Genomic DNA, 17,121 nt, shown 5'->3' with positions numbered 1-17,121 from the left:
CATCATGGAGGCATGCTGGAGTTAATCCAGAATGCTATCATGTCCCAAACACCAAGGGATCATCTACTCTCTTTTTCCCCAAGTATGGCAAGACATTCATGATAGACTATTTTCACTTTGCACATAACACAGCCAGACAACCTCACTGAGCCACCTTTAACAGTGGCCAGAACCTCAGAAATGTGACTTCTTGGAAAGATAAACATATAGATTCTCCTCCCATTTCTCTTTTCTGCCTCCACTTCTGCTGAAGTAGTCACAACTGAATTAGATGGAAGGAATGTGCTACCCCTGCTGTTGTAATGTGCCTGGAAGCCTTCCAAATCCTCCTGTTTGCAGGATTTACCAGAATGACTGCAGCCAGTGCCAGAGCTTTGGGGGTACGTGCATGGTTTGCACAGTTTAGTCTCGTGTCATTATGATTATCTAATTTCAAACCTTGGGTGGCTGGTGCAGAGTTCAAATTCGAGTCGCCGCGTCCCTGAGGATCTTCTTCCTGAGACTCTCCTTCTTTGACCACTGCTTGAGGCTACAAAGAAAAAACACCAAAAATAAACAAACTCCCCACATAAAGTTAGGGAGAGAGAGAGAAAATTGCAAATACACAATACAAAAGCCTTTGATCAGTGTTATTTAAATAAGACTGTGCAGCCCTGACAGCACATCCATTTGCCAATTCCTACATCCAAACATAGGCAAGAGCACATGTAGTGTCCACACACATTCACAAGTGTCTCTGAATCCCTGTCAGAATCCATAATAAACCACCATATTACCAGCCTTGGCCCAACACTTGGAAAAAATCTGTCCATTATGCAACTGTGGAGAAATTTTTTCATCCTCGAGAATACCTTCATTGTTTCAGGACATTTCCCTGTCCTGACCAACATTTTTTTCTACCAATTATTAAAAACCAAATGGCTGTTCTTTTTCTTCTGCTTTGGTTTTGCCTCGCCCCCAAAAACTCTTCAGCTGTTTAATTTTGAACTGAAACATCAGAATGCTTCACTAACCAAAGTCAAAATGATTTGCTTTGAAACTAAAAATTCTAGATTGTCCTGCCTGTCGTTGAGATTTGCCAGTCCATGGATGACACCAGCAGAACTCCCTGGGTAAGGTTTTGGTCTCTAAGTCACAGCCATTTCTGCCTCTGATGCTTTTCCACAGAGCTTGAGGATTATGACTTGAAAATCTTGTTGATTTAAGTGCTGGTAACACACCAAATTTCCTTACTCAGTGTATTTAAATAAGATAACAAAAATGGGCTTAGGTTTGGGTTTGAGTCTAGCAATTTTTGTGATACACACTAAATAATGGTTTTTGGCTGTCATGGGGTTTTTAATCACTCCTAATGACAGATAACAGATAACAGGACTCAATGTCCTTATTGATTAGAAGCTTTCATCCTGTTTTCACACCTGAAATGTTTTATTTTCAGCTACTGATTCTTACTGATCCTTTGTTTGCTGCATAAAAGAGCCTCCTGCTGGTAGGACTCAAAGTTTCCATATTCATCAAATTTCTCTTTTAGCTTAATTTTAAGTTTCTTCTTTTGAGACAAACTGACTTGCTAAGCAAACACTTTAGTCTTCCAAGACTCCTGGGAAGACAACCCCTCAATCTGAGAAAGGATGGAATCTCTGGTCTAACATTCCAAGCCTGGGAAAGTACTCTGGAAGTCCAGTATGTCTCGAATTAAGCACAGCAGCTCTCCTGGGCTCTCAGAATTCTTCGGGAGCTGAATCTTAAAGGAGATCAGGAAGGCAGTCAGGGCTTCCCTAATGATTTCCAGGCCACCAAGGCTGACAGAATGTTGTGGCAGAGAGAGAGCCTGAGAAGAGCAAACACAACTGGAAGTTCCCCAGGATCTGTGACCGGAGAAGGGAAAAAGGACTGAACAGCACACTCACCCACTTGCGGGGTCTCCCTCTTCGCCTTTTCTCACCAGAAGGTTCTGCCTTTATTGAAAACAAAGGGGGGGGGGAATATTTTCAGTTCTCATATTTGCTGGGCACTGTGACTAATGTGCTGAGCTTGGCCAAGGTGACTTTTATTATAAAAGGTCTTGCCTCACAAGTAGCAGAAAAAGCAAAAGCTGAGGACAGTTGAGGAGGAAACGCCTGCCAGACTATGCTGGTTGTGATTATTTGGCAGTGGTGGAGGTGAAATGCTGGAAGGAAGCTGTTGCAGGTGGCAACACAGGAGGGTTGGGAGGTGAGTTAGGACTAAAACCACAATAACTGGTTTGTCCAACGGTGGCAATTAAAGCTGAGCTGAATTAGGGGCAACTTTCACTATATCTTTAAGCAAAGAGAAACCTCCCTGCTTGTCCCTCTAGCAATACTTCCAGAGGGACAGCCAGCTTCTCTCTCTCCATAAAAGAACATAAGCCATTTACTCTTACAGTTTCCTCAGTTACAGTAGTCTTTTTCTTGCTTCCTTTTGGCCTCCCTCGTGGTTTTGTCTCTGATGGCTGTTCCACAGTATCCTCCTGGGATAAAAGGAGAAAGCCATTTAAGCAGGATGATCCCTGGAACAACTTACAGCTTCTCATTCTGATGTGTCTTGGACCCCAATAATAGCACCCAGATCACTAAACAGCTGATTGTCTCTGCTTTTCCAGCTGTGAGGTGCATTAGAAGATGGCCAGCAATACTCCTACCCCTTTGTCTGGGGAAATGAGCAAGTTCCAAGAACCCTGGCCAAGGTTCCTGGAATGAGGCCTCCTCTGTTCTGTCTTACTAGTGGTGTGGAAACAGAGGGGGACCTACAAACGTCCAGAACAGCACAGAGCCCAGTCTCAGAACAGAGAGCTGGTCAGCTCCCCTCACAAGGTCCCTGGCCTGCACTGTCCCAGCCTGCCATGCCTGAGGTATGGCTGGGGCAGTGACTGAGAGTCCCCAGGGTGCACATCCTGCTGCTGTCCTGAGCAGCAATAACATTTACCACAGAACTCTTTGGTTTTTGTTAGTGAGCTGCTTCCCAGGGCTGCCTGCAAATCCCACCAGGCTAATGCCAGAGCATCCTCCAGCCCCTTCAGATGATGTGCCCTCACCTGTGGCTGCTTCCTTGGTCTTCCTCTCTTTTTCTTCTGGCCCTCTGTTGGTGCAGATGAGACAGGGTTTTCTGGCTTCTCGTTGCTCATGTTGGCACTTCTCACAGTCTGCAGATTAAAATCCAACAGGTTTCTTTCCCAGTCCATAGAAAAATAAAATAGTGTCCTTTTTTCCCCTCCCTTGTTACAGATTCTCCTCTACCTGCAAGGCTGAAGTGGTGAGAGAGAACCAGGCATGACAACTTGCTATTGTTTTTATCAGCTAGAAGAGTCTGGGACCCAGCAGACTGTTAGAAGAATAACTGTGCTTTATAAACATTCCAGAACCATTCTCTCACCTGGCCTATTCCTCAGCTTTCTGAGGCTTTTGGCCACAGGAGCTGATTGCTCCAGGCACAGAACATGCTGCTACCAGCATCTACCTTTCCCCTCCTTGGCCAGTTTCATCTGAAACAACAAAATCAGTGTCTACAGCTCTCTGAACTCCACTCTTTGGAGGTTTCTTCTGCCTGAAGAGGAAGGAGGTGGGAGATAAAGCGGTGGTGGCGAGTTCTAAATGCACCATTCAAGGGCAAAGCTTCATTGAGAGCTCCCATATCATCAGATAGCAAAGCTAATCCTGGGACCAAAGTCCACAGCAAAGAGAGCCTTACATAAGGATGCTTGAGAGAACACATATCAGGGTACAAAATCTAAGAAGTCAGGCTCTGGAGCTGCCCCTCAAGAGTTTGTTCCTAATCACTGACTGAACAGGTACTGTCTGGAGAGATGCCTGGCCCCATTCAGAGCACTCAGCCTCTGGTCCTACATGAGGCTCAGTGTTTCCTACATAACACAAGTCCCCCAGATTTGGATTTTGCTTGGGTCCTGAGCACTAGCTTCTCTGCTGAAAGTCTGTATCAGCAGGATTGTCAGTCAGACTCCTCCCTGTCCCCAAGCCCTAGTGCCTGCTGTGGTTGGAATGAGCCCTGATCCAACCTGCATGCTCTCAGAAATAACCACGATCATGAGCTGTTAAGGGTACACAGGAAACCAGTGACTTTCCTTGCTTCTGCTTGAGATTTCTCCTCTGGCATGTCTGCCAGAGAAGGTGCCAGTCTGTGAGCCTTGACACTCTCACATCCTGAGTCAGGAAGAAGGATGTGACCTCGACCAGAACCTCAGCAGACACCTGAATTCCAGGCACACTAAGAGAGGTGGGGGTTATTGGTCCTGCTTGGGTATGAATCAAAGCCTACACAAGGCTCTGAGTTCAGCTCCCAGTTTGCTGATCTGCTTGGAAGAGGCATTTGCAGCACCCCCAGATCTTGGTTCTCCTTTCCTTCTTGCACAGGAGGGAGGGCTCAAGAAGATGAGAGGGGATGAGGAGGCTGGACAAAGGTAGCTGAGTCCTCATTCATCAGTAGTTCTTACCACAAAATAAATAGCTGAGAATAGTATAGTGGAGAAAGCAGCTCCATTTAATGCTTAGGAAGGCAGGAGCATATAAATGAACCCTGCACAGCCATCGCCTTCCCCTTCTCACCTAGACACTGCAGGCATAACCTCCCTTGACTATAGAAGCTCTTCTACCTCCACCTGAGAAATGGTTTTTTGCAGCTCTTTGCTTTACCTGTTTTAATTTCTCCTTTTCCACCTGCTAAGTGAAAGGTACCAACAGCAAAGCTCAAAGAGCTCTTTATCCCATGGGCCTTGAGTGCTGCTGTGTCCCCAGGTCCCTCTGGCAGCTCTACCTGGGGCAGCAAAGGCAGTCCTGCAAGCAAGGGCACAGCTGCACCACGTACAAGTGTGACTTTTTTCTTCAAAATACTGCTGGAGGGCAGCAGCTGGGTTCAGTTCCAGTTCATGCATGAGCAGCCCTGCCTAGTGAACTCCCTGGATGCCCCTTTGTGCCCACTGCTGGGCCCCAGCTCACAGGTGCTGCTGCACACTCAGCTTTTCTATCAAACCCTCTGATCAGAGGGCGATGGAAAGACTACAGTGAAGGTCTCCGAGTTCAGGCTGCATATGGAGGGGAGACAGTTAGGGAAAAAAAAGTTTCTTTGTACTTGCAAGGCACTCACAGTTGCCACCACATCCCTGAGAGATAAGCATGAAACACTTGCAGTCTCTTTTAGAGAAGAGCTGTGCTTTTACAGACTGTAACCAGAGCTTTGTAGTTTGATCAGATGTTCAAGTTCCAAAGATGAGAGGGCCTTAACTGAAGATGACAACAAATGCACTGCCCTCTGGCCAGCCACTGTTCCCTGTGCCTGCCTTTACTGGTCAGAACTGGGGCTCAGACAGGCTGGTGCTGGCATTTGGGGCCAGCTGAGGCAGCAGAGTCTCTGAGGTGCACAGCCTCTGGACTGCCCCAGAGAAGCCTTAGTCCCTCTTCCCAGAGGCAGCTCTAAGCCAGCCCCAGCTCATGCTGCACACATCTGGTGCTGGATCAGCCCAGAGTGCTGCAAAGGTGGCTTGAAGCCTCTGGAGCCTGAGCCTTCCCTCAGCCACCCATGGAAAAGCAACAGACATGGCCATGAGAACAGACCAGAGTGAAAGTGCTGTCCAAGCCAGGTCCATGGGAAGAGGTGACAGCTGCTTATCTGGGGCAGGCTGTGCTGACAGGAGGGTGGAGTATTTGCACTCTGTTTTTCAGTCTCAGATTGCACTTTTTGCTTGGTCACCACAGGCTGGACATACAGAATCTGACAATGTCACTGAGAGAGGCTGCAAGACAACTCCCAACTTTCACTCCCTATTCCAACACAATGTTCACAGTCACTACAGACCCTGAAGCCACTGCTCTTATTGACACAACCTCTCTCACGAGTTCATCACTGTAACTGAAACCTGCACTGAATCCGAATTTTGCACGTCAGTATTGGAGTGGGAGCAACCACAGTGTACAGAATTCATTTTTCCCCCGATGCAAAGACAGTCAGTTCTTGCCCAATGACTGCTTGCTAAGCCTTGCTAGGCTGATACATGACAGACATTGTAGAGTGTATCTGGCAAGCTTTCTGCAGGCAGGGCTGCAGACAAATGCAGAGATTGCCAGGAGATAGCAGTGTCTTTGTACATCTCTTCCACCTTCTCATCACCCACCGAAGGCACACACTTCTTGAAGCCTCGTGTGAAAACAAAAACACACAAGCAAAGCTACAAAAGCACCAGCCCTTAGGGCCTTCATAAGCTTCACATGACTCAATGCAAGATGCAGACAAAGCAAAAGCACCCACTGCAATTCGACTCCAAATTTCTCAACAACAGCTTTCCATATACATATAAAACCCCACTGTGTACCAAAACCCACATATACCTTCCAGGGTCACTGCACTCCCTGCTGGCATTGGAGCCAGCAGGGCTGAATCTCAGGCCTACAGACTGTCCACAAGGGTACAAGATCTAAAAACCCTATCTATTTGTGGGCCTTAAATCACCATTATGCCAGCCACATACACAGCTTTGCAAATGGGGCAGGTGTGGCATTGCATGTTTCCAGCAGTATTGAGGCCTCTGTGTTGCAGAGACATCACCTAAAAGAAAGCACCTCATGTCCCAGATGCATTCCCAGGGACCTGGCAGAGGACAGGGGATCCTCACAGTCACAAGGCCTCACATCTGGATTGAGGTGCTCAGTTGTACAAAGCCAGTTTCTCTACCATAACAAATTCTCAGGAAAGCAAGGCTTCTCCTGGGGGCTATGGAGTTGCAGCCTAATACAGAGTATTGAACAATATTCTCTAGGGACTCTTCCCTTCCCCCAGGTTCCAGAGGAAGCCTTGGGATGAGCCTGCTGACTCGGGCAGGTATATTAAATGGCAGAACCCCTCCCTGTTTGTTTCCTCAGGGAGGCTAAATTTTAGGCTATGCCCTCAGGAGAAACACAGTGTGGATGCTTGAGACATCCTACTAAAACCCCCAAACCACGTGCACGATTCACAGCAACACTGCCAGAAAACAACTCTCTGGCTGCAGTGCTCACATACAAAATAAAGGCTCACAAAGCCTTTTCCAAAGGATAATAGGAGTGTGATTATAGGAGACCCTTCATTACAGCCTTAACGCCGTCGCTGTCTCTATAATAACAGGCAAAGCTATCTACCAAGCACAACTCCCCCCCAGCAGCACACACCACTGTGCTGCTGTCACTGTGACAAAGCAAACCCAGGGTAACTTCACTGACATGAACATGGTCACTCTTCACTCCCTCTGGTAAAAGAGGGAGGGAAAAATCTGGCCCAAGCCCTGCATCAAGCAGAGGAGGATAAAAGACTGTTAGTCAAGACATCTAAAGAGGAGGACCAAGGAAGCCAGGCAGAGAGAAACTCCTCATTCCAATAACTGCAGCAATAACGAGCTGCTCTCGCATTATGAGAAATTACTTTCACCTTCTGAGAAATCAAATGCTCAGATCTTTTCAGATCTTGCCACAGATCAAGAAATAGCACAGCTTGTAGCAGTTCCCCATGGACTGTTCCAGCAGAAAAGCAGGATAGCCAGGACCTGGAACAGCTCCCTTGGGAAAGAGCAGAGGCAGTAACACTGGCAGATGTGCCTCTTCTACCAGATTTTTCTGCAAAATGAGGAACTTACAGGCTACTAAATCAAGCTTGTGGCAACAGCAGGTTAACTGCCATAGTCTCATAAATCACTTCTCAAAACCAGAACTAACATCTCTAGGTGATTTCCCTGACTGCTCTGAGTGGCCAAGTCTAAGGCTTCTTTGATCTCATGCTTAAAAGTCTCCTAGTTCATTGCCTGCTGGGTTTTTTTTTCTTAATGAGCAATTTATTGTCACTTGTTCTTGCATCACACCAGAGCCCTTCAGCAGCAGTGTTCCTCTCTCCTCCATTTTTCAACCCACTCTACCAGATAAATACATCAAGCTGATCACCCTCACCTTGCCTGGCTGAACAAGCCAGCCTGTTTGTTTCTTGGATGTGATCATTTTGATTGTTATTTGCACTCTTTCCAATGTGAACTCAACACTTCCAAGGATCCTGACTCTCAAAACTCTTTTCAGTGAGGACAGTTTGACTAACTTAACCTCTTGCATGCCTGAGAAACATGAGCTAAGCAACAGTTCAGTGGGCAAAATTTAGTTCTTGTGCAACATTAATAGCATCAGTCTCCAAAGTGATTCAACCAGCAAGCTATTCCAGCACCTCCAGCATATTTGGACTGATAAAATACCCGGGTCAGAAGACAGAAACTAAGCTTATAGAGCACAAAAAATACAGGGATCATATGGGTTTCTGTGTTTCCACTCAGCGCGAGGGACCCACTCGAGGTCTGAACGGGAACTTCTGTAGCTCTACCAACAGTTACATTTCCAACTTTGTTTTAGGCCTCTCTGTGCAACCCCAATGAAGGTGCCCTCAAGTGTTTCAGTTCTCCGTGCACAAAATGGTGGGTAGCTCCCTGACTGCTGAGCTGTGCTGGGGATGGGGCTGAGGGGACAGAACCCGAGTGGGGCAGGCACAGGCCATCCCGTCTGGGGGATCTCTTCTGAGAGACTGCAAGGCAGGCAAGTGCTGATGGCTGGGACAGGAGCTCATGGACTAAAGACCTCTTGACTAAGAAACAGTGCCAGAAGCTTTTTTTAGCATTAGAGATATGCACAGCTACATGGGAGAAGGGTTGTTGATCACCGAGTTTCAAGCAACACTGTGGCCATGAACAGTCTCTGTTTCCTATTTCCCAGCTCCTGACTGCCCAGAGTCAGCATAACACCAAGGTACTGCAAGAGCTCTCTTGAACAAACCTTGCTTGATGCAGTGCCTGCCAACTTATTCCTCTCTGTCCAGATATCTGAGCCAGTTACTGCTCTGAGAGGCAACTCTGCCCATCCTAATCCATACAACAACTAGTTATAGGAATACCACCATGGCTCTGTTCTGTAGCTAGCCTAAAATCCCATTTTTTCCTCAGGAAGATGGGGCTTTGCACTTGCCTGTAGAATGAATCAGGCCACATGTGCAGTGCCAGCTGCACTGAGGTCCTGTTCACATCTGCATATGCAGGACTTTCCCTGAAGGTTGCCACAGATTTCAAGGGCTCAACCTCAATCCTACCTCAGTGCCATCAGCTTCCAAGCCCTGCCAAAGCCCCAGGCTTCTTATGGTCAGAGCCAGCAAAGCAAGGAGGCAGTTAACCATCCCAGGAAGTCATGGAAAAGCACTGCTGGATACCAAGACCAGTGAAGAAGAGAGATCTGGAATCTGTTCCTGACTCTGGACTTGGGCAAGTCATACAATCTTTCTAACTTCATGTTTTCTGTCTAGAAGGTTATGGAATAAAACTGAAGTATTAACACTTCCCTCAACCTGGGGTGGAGGGACTGAGTAAGTCATCCCTACTTGTAGAGTGACCCTAAGAACCCCCAGCAAGGCATTATTAGAGGAAGGCACCAGCAGCCTCCCCTGTGTCTCGTGCTCGGGAGCACAAAGGAGAGGCCCTCACAACTGAAGAAATACAGCTCAGGATCAGCCACATCCTGCTGAGCAGCAAAGCACACCCTCACCCTCTTTCCCCAGGAAGCTGAAGGCTTCTGGGACTAGTCTGGCCCAAAGCTAAGAGCTGAAGTTCCCTGCCCTGGAAATCTGGCACAGAGCAGCACTGGAGTTGGAGCTGGGGCTCCCCAGAGCCACTCAGAACCTCTCCCACTCCCAAACCACAGTGGGCAGGGGACAGGGGGCCCAGCTCACTGTCTCTATCCAAAAAAACTCATGTACCAAACTGAGGACCTCAAGCCTTGAGGCCACTGCCTGAGGTTTGAGACACTTCTCGTTCACTCTCAGGACACTTCCAGCACTTTGATACTTCCAAAAGTATCAAACCAGGTCAGTGCCACTTAATGCCTCTGTGCAGATTGTAGACTCCCTAGCATTACGAGCCTGTTAAAATTCTCCCTTAGGGAATTTGCCCCAACATTCAAATGTTTATTCTAAAGGGCTCTTTCCTATCTTAAAAGTCTGTCTAGACACTGTCACCAAAAAGCAAGCACCCCAAGCACTGCAGAGATACATCGATGGGAAAAAATCCAACAGTATTTACAGGGAAATCAAAGGAAAAAGGAGAAATCTGTGCTTACTCAAGATTAAAAATCACAGCTCTCATGTCAGATAGCATCAAGCCTCGTTCCTCTGCAGAATGACTACTTTGTTCAGCCCAACTACTGACATCTGCAAAGCACTGTCCACTTGTGCAAGCCCAGGAAATGGCCCTCTGCACTTCCTGGTGAGGACTGGCTGTCGTGGCACCTGGCACGGGGACATATGAGACAGCAAGTCCTGCACCTTAGGCTGTTTAGAAGTAGGTTTTCTCAATCCCAAGCTGCAATGTATTAATCCCCGTGCCTTAACCTCCAGCACCCTGTGGATGGGCTCTGCACGCGCATTTCAAACGCTACAGTAAGAAAGGAACACGATTTACCTGTGGAGCAGTTGGGCAGCACTGCTTGACCTGAGCCCTTCAGAAGTAGCAGTGAAGGCAGGAGAGACAGACAGAGGTGTCCAGCAGCTTGACAGCCCTCCTGCCCTGGCAGAGGCAGCTAACCCAGGCCTCTGCACACATTCATTTCAGGAGCCCTCCAGCGCCGTTCGCTGCGCTCCCAGTTCGCGATATGGAAACAGCGAGCGCTGCCAGCGCTCTCCTTCTGACGGCAGCCCCGAGCAGTGACAGCAACCGAAACCAGCTCCCCCCAACCCGCCTGGATCCCACACCAAATGCAACGGCCAGAAAGCAGAAAAATCCCCAACCACACCACTCACACCAGCCAGCTCGTCCCCCTGCCCCGCTTACGGAAAACAAGGCCGGTTTCCAAATGTGAAATGAATTATCTGAATAAGGGGGGCAGAGCATTAAGTGAAGACTTCCCTCTTTACAAGTGCTAGAAAGAATCACTGCTGACCTTGTTTTATGAAAGAAACCAAACCAAAACAAGAATCCCAAATGGGTAGCCCCAGGAAGGCTTGTGATGACAAAGGGGTAATTAATCTGAGAGCAAAACGCACTCAGGGCATTTACTATAAGCCACAAATAAAAATGGGAAGCTGACTTCAGTTGAGCACAAACGTATTTAGAAAGGAGATGTTGCGTGGGTCTAAGTTAGGGATTCTGTATTAATTATGTGAACAACCATTAGCTCTCACAGAAGTCCCTAGAAGTATTTTTACAAACGAGAATGAAGACTTTTCATATGACTGCCTTGGTGTATTTAAGACATGTATATTGGGATTTTTTGGCACATCACCATTAGCAAAATCAGAGACTTCAAATATCTCAATCTGTACCTATATAAAAGCCATTACATTATCTTAGAGACAATGTTTGAGACTCTTCTTTATGTCAAGTAGTAAATTGCTCACAGTGACAGCACCACTGCATAAACTGAAGACTAATTTTTTTTTTCTCAGAGTCATCCATATAAAAGATTTGCATCACTTGAGTTCCTCAGTAACTTCTCTAAATGTCAGTACGACACCTAAATCATTTACTGCAGTCTGGAAAAATACCAGTCCTGACCTTATTCATAGGGGGATGATGATCTCCTGGGTAAACATGGGCATGGGGGCTCTGGAAGTGTGGCCAGTTCTCGGGGCTGCCTCTGTGACCTCAGGAACCTCACCTTCTCTTTTCACCCTGTTTCCCACATGTGAAGTGGGGATAACACACAAAACAAGTAACATCTTGCTTATTTAGGCAGTATTTTCCTTGGGAAGATATACACTTCCCACCATGTAATTACACAGGTCTTAGGCAAAGTGGCTCAAGATTTTATTTGGAGCTCCTAACAACTAATAAAACAAAATCAACATGAAATATTAAGAGAAGCCTTTGATCGCTCCTGCAACAATGTCTAATCCAAAAATTATTAAATAGCATATGAAATTAGGTACCTGAAAATTATTATCTGTTAATCTAAGTGCTTAAATATATCTAGGTTATTTATCAAAAATCCTCCAGCATAAGCACTACTGTATCATATGGAAATACACACAATTTTTTCATTTTTTAATGAAAATACTTCATTTTCCTTTTAAATATCGCTAGAGACAAAGCTGTCCATGTGCTGTACAAACACGGGGCAATCATAATGACTGAGTCAGAACTTGAATTGTTACACTTTGTATGAAATGAAGAAATCTGCATTTCATGAAAATGCTTCCTAGCAGGGAAGTACTAAACTTGATTCTACAACACTAAACCAGAGATGGTTGACAGTTCATAAGTGCTAAAGAACATTACTGTTATTCTAGAAATTAAACTTCTAGTCGGGAAATGTCAAACATAAAATTGGAACGTGGAGTCCTATTTAATCTTTATTGGGCACATATTTGAGAATAGTGTCTTTAATTTAATATCCACACGTCATAATTTCATTAGTATTTAGGGCCAAGAGGAATGATTTGATCATTCTGTATATAAATGACTGCCACTTCATTGTTATCCTTGGACTGAGTCCAGAACTCTCATACTTGACAGAACCTTCAGTCCCAGAAAATGTGTTCTTAATCAGAAGACAGAACCATAGAGTCATTAAGGCTGGAAAAGACTCCAAGATCAAGTCCAACCTTTGACCAAACACTGTGTCAGCTAAACCAGAGCACTGAGTGCCATGTCCAGGTGTTTTCTGAACACCTCCAGGGATGGTGACTCCACCACCTCCCTGGGCAGCCCCTGCCAAAGCTTGATCACCCTTTCAGTGATGAAATTTTTTCTGATGTCCAACCTAAATCTCCCCTGGCACAGCTTGAGGCTGTTTCCTCTTGGCCTCTTCTCTTAGGGGACAAGTGACAGGACAACTCCTACCTGGCTGCACCCTCCTTGCAGATAGTTGGAGGGAATGAGAAGGTCTCATGGGATGGAGAATGTACCATACCCCTGGACATGTTTTCCAGTGACTAATCCCTTTAAAAAGTGTGCCTCATTTACAGTTTGATTCATGTGCTATCAGACTGCAGGTGCTGGTTCTTGTCATCCTTTTCTCAGAAAAGCACCCAGCCTACCCCTTCCCACCTCCCCTCCTCAGCAGTACTTCTACACTGTTATCACAAGTCCACTCACACTGTTCTTCTAAAAACTTACACAGACTGAACTCCTTTAGCCTCACACTGTAAAGCCTTAAAAAAAAAAATTTAAAAATTGGTTTTGTTCTACTCTTGTCATCTCCAAATATTAGCATCTTTTAAGAAGAGGGTGACCAAAGCAATTTGCCCACTTCAGGAGGGGCCTTTACTCTCATTAAACCACTCCCAGGATCACTGGAGCCCTTTGGGAACACAAAATGATTTTTTCATTTCACAAGCTGTCCCTTCCATCCAGTCAGCACTGCAGGTTCTTTTCACCCTTGGCCCAGCTCTCCCTTGCTCTGTGCAGCCCTGTTTCTGCCCCAGAGCCCCTGGGAGAAGCTGCTGTGGAGATGAGCAGCTCCTGGCCCAGGGCTGAAGCCTGGTCACAACTGCACACTGGTTAAATGTCTCTCTTGGAGGTCCCATGAAGGAGGAACAAGCCTGACCCAGACCAATCAGCAAAAAAACCAGCAGCAGCCAAATCTAGAGGACAGGAGTGCTCCAAATTCCCTCTCCTTAGATGGAAGGGGGGTCAAATTAGCAAGGCTTCCATTCCTGAGTGACCTTGCCAAGACATTTATGTCACAAGAGGGTTTTGTCTGTTTGCAGCAAGACATGACCAACACAAGGGCTGGCTTGTGCTCTGAGATAGTTACTACTTTCCTTTAGGAAACATCCAGATTTTACCACAATGCAGTGCAATTCTCTGCCTGTACTCCTATTCCTTATCTTCACTCTCCCAGAATCCAGACTGGTCACTGTGGCACAGTGTGATATACGTAGGCTAACACCAAGTATAGATTCATTTGTGTCTAATCCCTTTCTGTTAGACAGGTGTGTATAAAAAGCTTCATTCACTGCTATCCTGATCTTGTCAGAACCTCTCAGGTGCACAAACCTGTATCTCCTAAATGTAATGAAAGCTACAGTCATAGTAATTGTTTCATACGTGCTTATTATTCAGGCTGTATTAATGAATATTTTAACTGGAGATTAGGCTCAGGTGTGATTTCCACAAGATAAGAAATAGATTTGCCATGCTCTATTTTATGACTGTAATGGAAGTGTGCCCCATAATCCTATATTTCTTAATTCTTTCATATTATGTTCATCAGCAATTTCGAACTCTCTGGATGACACAGGGTTACAAAATCTCACTTTGAGAAAGTTGTGGACTTGCTGGAAGGCCTCCAAAAAATCAGAGGCTTAGAAAACATGGCCTGTGAGGAAAGACTGAGAAACTGGGTTGTTAAACCTAGAGATAGGAGAGCAGAAAGGATATGATAATGGAATAATGCAGCATCTAGGAAAGCAATAACATGTGGATAGGATAAAAAGTTAGTTTAAATGCAGAAGGGAAAGTTGAGTTGAACACCAAGGAAAGTCTAATGCTGTCCAGACAGCAAACCACTGGAATAAGTTATGAGTTTGTGGAGCCTCTTCCCATGGAGAAACTACAAATGGGTCACACTCATGCAGCAGGAGTGGCATGGATGGTAACAAGGTTTCACAAGAGATGAAGTGTGTTTGGCAGCTCCTTGGGCTGCCTCCCAACTTTCTTTTCTGTGACATGAAGTTTCTATCTAGGTCTTGGTTAAGTATGTTTATGCAGAACTGTATATATCAAAGGGTCAGAACAGGTGATTCTTGGGGAACCAGAATTAATTTCTACTTGTACTCCATGGCTGCAAAACTTTCTGAACTGGCTGTATGTTATTTTAGAGGCTTCAGAATCCAGCTGGTTCTACAGCTACAAAGCTTGTGATTCACACTGGGAAAGCTAAAGAATATTTCACTATTACAGGCCCCAAATTCTGCCAATTAATTACCAGATGGGGTAGAATTTGACTTTTGCAATGAGAAGGATAAATCTTGGTAAAGCAATGCCATAAACACTGTCAGCTGGTAAGAAGGGTGACCTTTTTCTACCTTTATAGAAGGAGACAGTTACTGTTCTGACAACATGCAGACAAGGAAGGTGGGACAACTGAGAATGCAAAGTGAAGAGGGAACAGCTTTGCTGCAGGCAAGAAAGGTGCAGCTAGAATTAGAAAGAGCTCACACTTTGCTCGATAAAGCCATGTGGAGACATTGTGAGATGGCCTGGGGATGGCCTTGAAGGACCTTTGTAACACAAAATGAACTTTCCACTAGCAGGTAGCTGAATATGAATGAGGACTAGATCCCAGTGGGAAAGTAAAGACTGGGTAATTCTCTGCGACCAGAGGCAACCAAGAGCACCAGCCTAAGGATCCATGGCAAGCAGTCCACATCAGAGGACTACCCCCTGAGGCACAGAGCAGCAACCTTATGGCTTGGGAGCACAGCCTGGCAGGTGTAGCAGGCAGCCCTCAAAGGCTGGGGGTAGCTGCACATATGGAGGCAGATGTACATGCCTGAGGCCCGTGGTTATCCCTCAGGCTGCCATCCAAAGGAGCAGCACAGCAGCACCACATAAAGGTGGGGTGCTTAAAGGACATGCAGTAGCTCCTCATGAAGACACACAGATACCCAAAGATGCTTTGCTGGCAAGAGGGTATTGCACATCCCAGCTGGGAAGCGTGAATTTCTGGGAGAGAGAGGCAGTGTAAGACAATTCTGCCTCTCCTCCACATCTGAACAGGGCCATTCTAAAGATTGCAACACACAAGGTGTGATTGTGTCCTTCTTCCAGTGCTCCTGTAGAGAGTTTCTCAGGCAGACCAAAGGCCAGTGTGTCTCAGCAAGAGAATCACTGCCATGTCTTAGGAAATTCATGCTAATGGAGCAACAGTGCAGTGCCTACTGTGTTCCCTTCCCTGATTTAACAATGGGAATCCCATGTGCAGCTTCAAGACATCACTAGTTCAATCCTCCTAGGTCTTACAAGACTGAAAGGGGAAGCTCACATGTACTTCTAAATACTACCAAATTGCTTCTGATTGGGCTGAAGAGCTCATGCATCCAGGCTGTTTTGGGAGGATGTGTGCAGAGAGCCCTGAGCACACTGATGGCTCAGCAGCAGAGCCAGCGCCAGGCTCACAGCACAGGCAGAGCCCACAGGCTATGCCCCTGGCAAGGTGGCTGCTCTTACTGTTGTTCTCTTTTCTATTCAGTCTTACAAACAACTTCAGAAGGAAGCATTGCCTTCCCTGGAGCAGAATCAAAGCAAACTACCCACAGAGTTAACATTTAAGGACCTCGAGCTAAAAGGTACTGAAAAGCAAGAACTAAGGTGCAAGACCTGCTTAGTAAAGGCAAGTGACCAAGTTAAGAGGATGTCAGGACAAGGGACTAAGACGACTTTAGTCTCAGTTTTAGCACTGTGGGTGCAGAATACACACTATAATAGAGGTATGATCACAGTACAGCCCCAGCATCACTGGCACAGGTACAAAAAAGCACAGCCCTAATTCCCTGAACTTGTGTTGTCCATACCTGACACAATTTGCAGCGTATAGTCCGGACAAAATTTCACAACTCAATATATTATCTATACATGTCCTGTTCTTACCCCTTTATTTCCCTATCCTTTGAGGAAAGACATGATCTTAACATACATGACTGGGAAAAGAACACATTAATCAGGAGAGAGAAGGGAAGGAAAAACAACATATAATCAAAATACAAGGTCCTGAAGGGTTGCTCCCACTCCTTTACCAAGCACAACCCAAATCCTGGGAAGAAATCAGTCATGCCTGCATCAACTTCCAGGAGATGCTCTTTCAAACCTCCCGTGCCAAGGACGCCGTGCTCCGTGTCACCACACAGCGGCACTCTGCCCACACATTTCCCAGAGGGAAACCTGCAGGCTTTTTCCCCCATTACCAAGACACCCACGAGCATTTATGCTTACGGCTGAGCAGGCAGGGCTTTCAGAAACTACTAGTCAGAGTCAGTGAAACACATGCAACTTGGAACCCATAGAGATGGTCAAACACCTGCTTTGACAGCACAAGCATTAGCTGATTACAAGCTGTTAGAAATCAAACACTAGGAAAATCTGATTTATAAATTGCTGGTAGGTTT

General features: G+C 46.1%; 1 protein-coding gene across 3 annotated transcripts in view; it reads right to left on the bottom strand.

Moving 5' to 3' along the window:
- Positions 1 to 17,121, bottom strand: part of LOC135420417 (high mobility group protein HMGI-C-like) — an 86,585-nt gene that overhangs the window by 5,318 nt on the left and 64,146 nt on the right. For 2 of the 3 annotated variants that reach the window (XM_064667888.1, XM_064667887.1), the window contains 4 exons: positions 3,056 to 3,163; positions 2,405 to 2,491; positions 1,911 to 1,958; positions 439 to 529 (listed from right to left, as the gene is read on the bottom strand). In XM_064667888.1, the coding sequence (XP_064523958.1) occupies positions 439 to 529; positions 1,911 to 1,958; positions 2,405 to 2,491; positions 3,056 to 3,163 (334 nt within the window). Of the gene's footprint in view, positions 1 to 438; positions 530 to 1,910; positions 1,959 to 2,404; positions 2,492 to 3,055; positions 3,164 to 11,566; positions 11,661 to 17,121 lie in introns of those variants that run through there. The other variant, XM_064667889.1, reaches the window with a different exon arrangement.

This window comes from Pseudopipra pipra, chromosome 11, assembly GCF_036250125.1.
Source record: "Pseudopipra pipra isolate bDixPip1 chromosome 11, bDixPip1.hap1, whole genome shotgun sequence".
NCBI classification, from domain to species: domain Eukaryota; kingdom Metazoa; phylum Chordata; class Aves; order Passeriformes; family Pipridae; genus Pseudopipra; species Pseudopipra pipra.
This window is presented reverse-complemented; position numbering and strand designations above follow the sequence as displayed.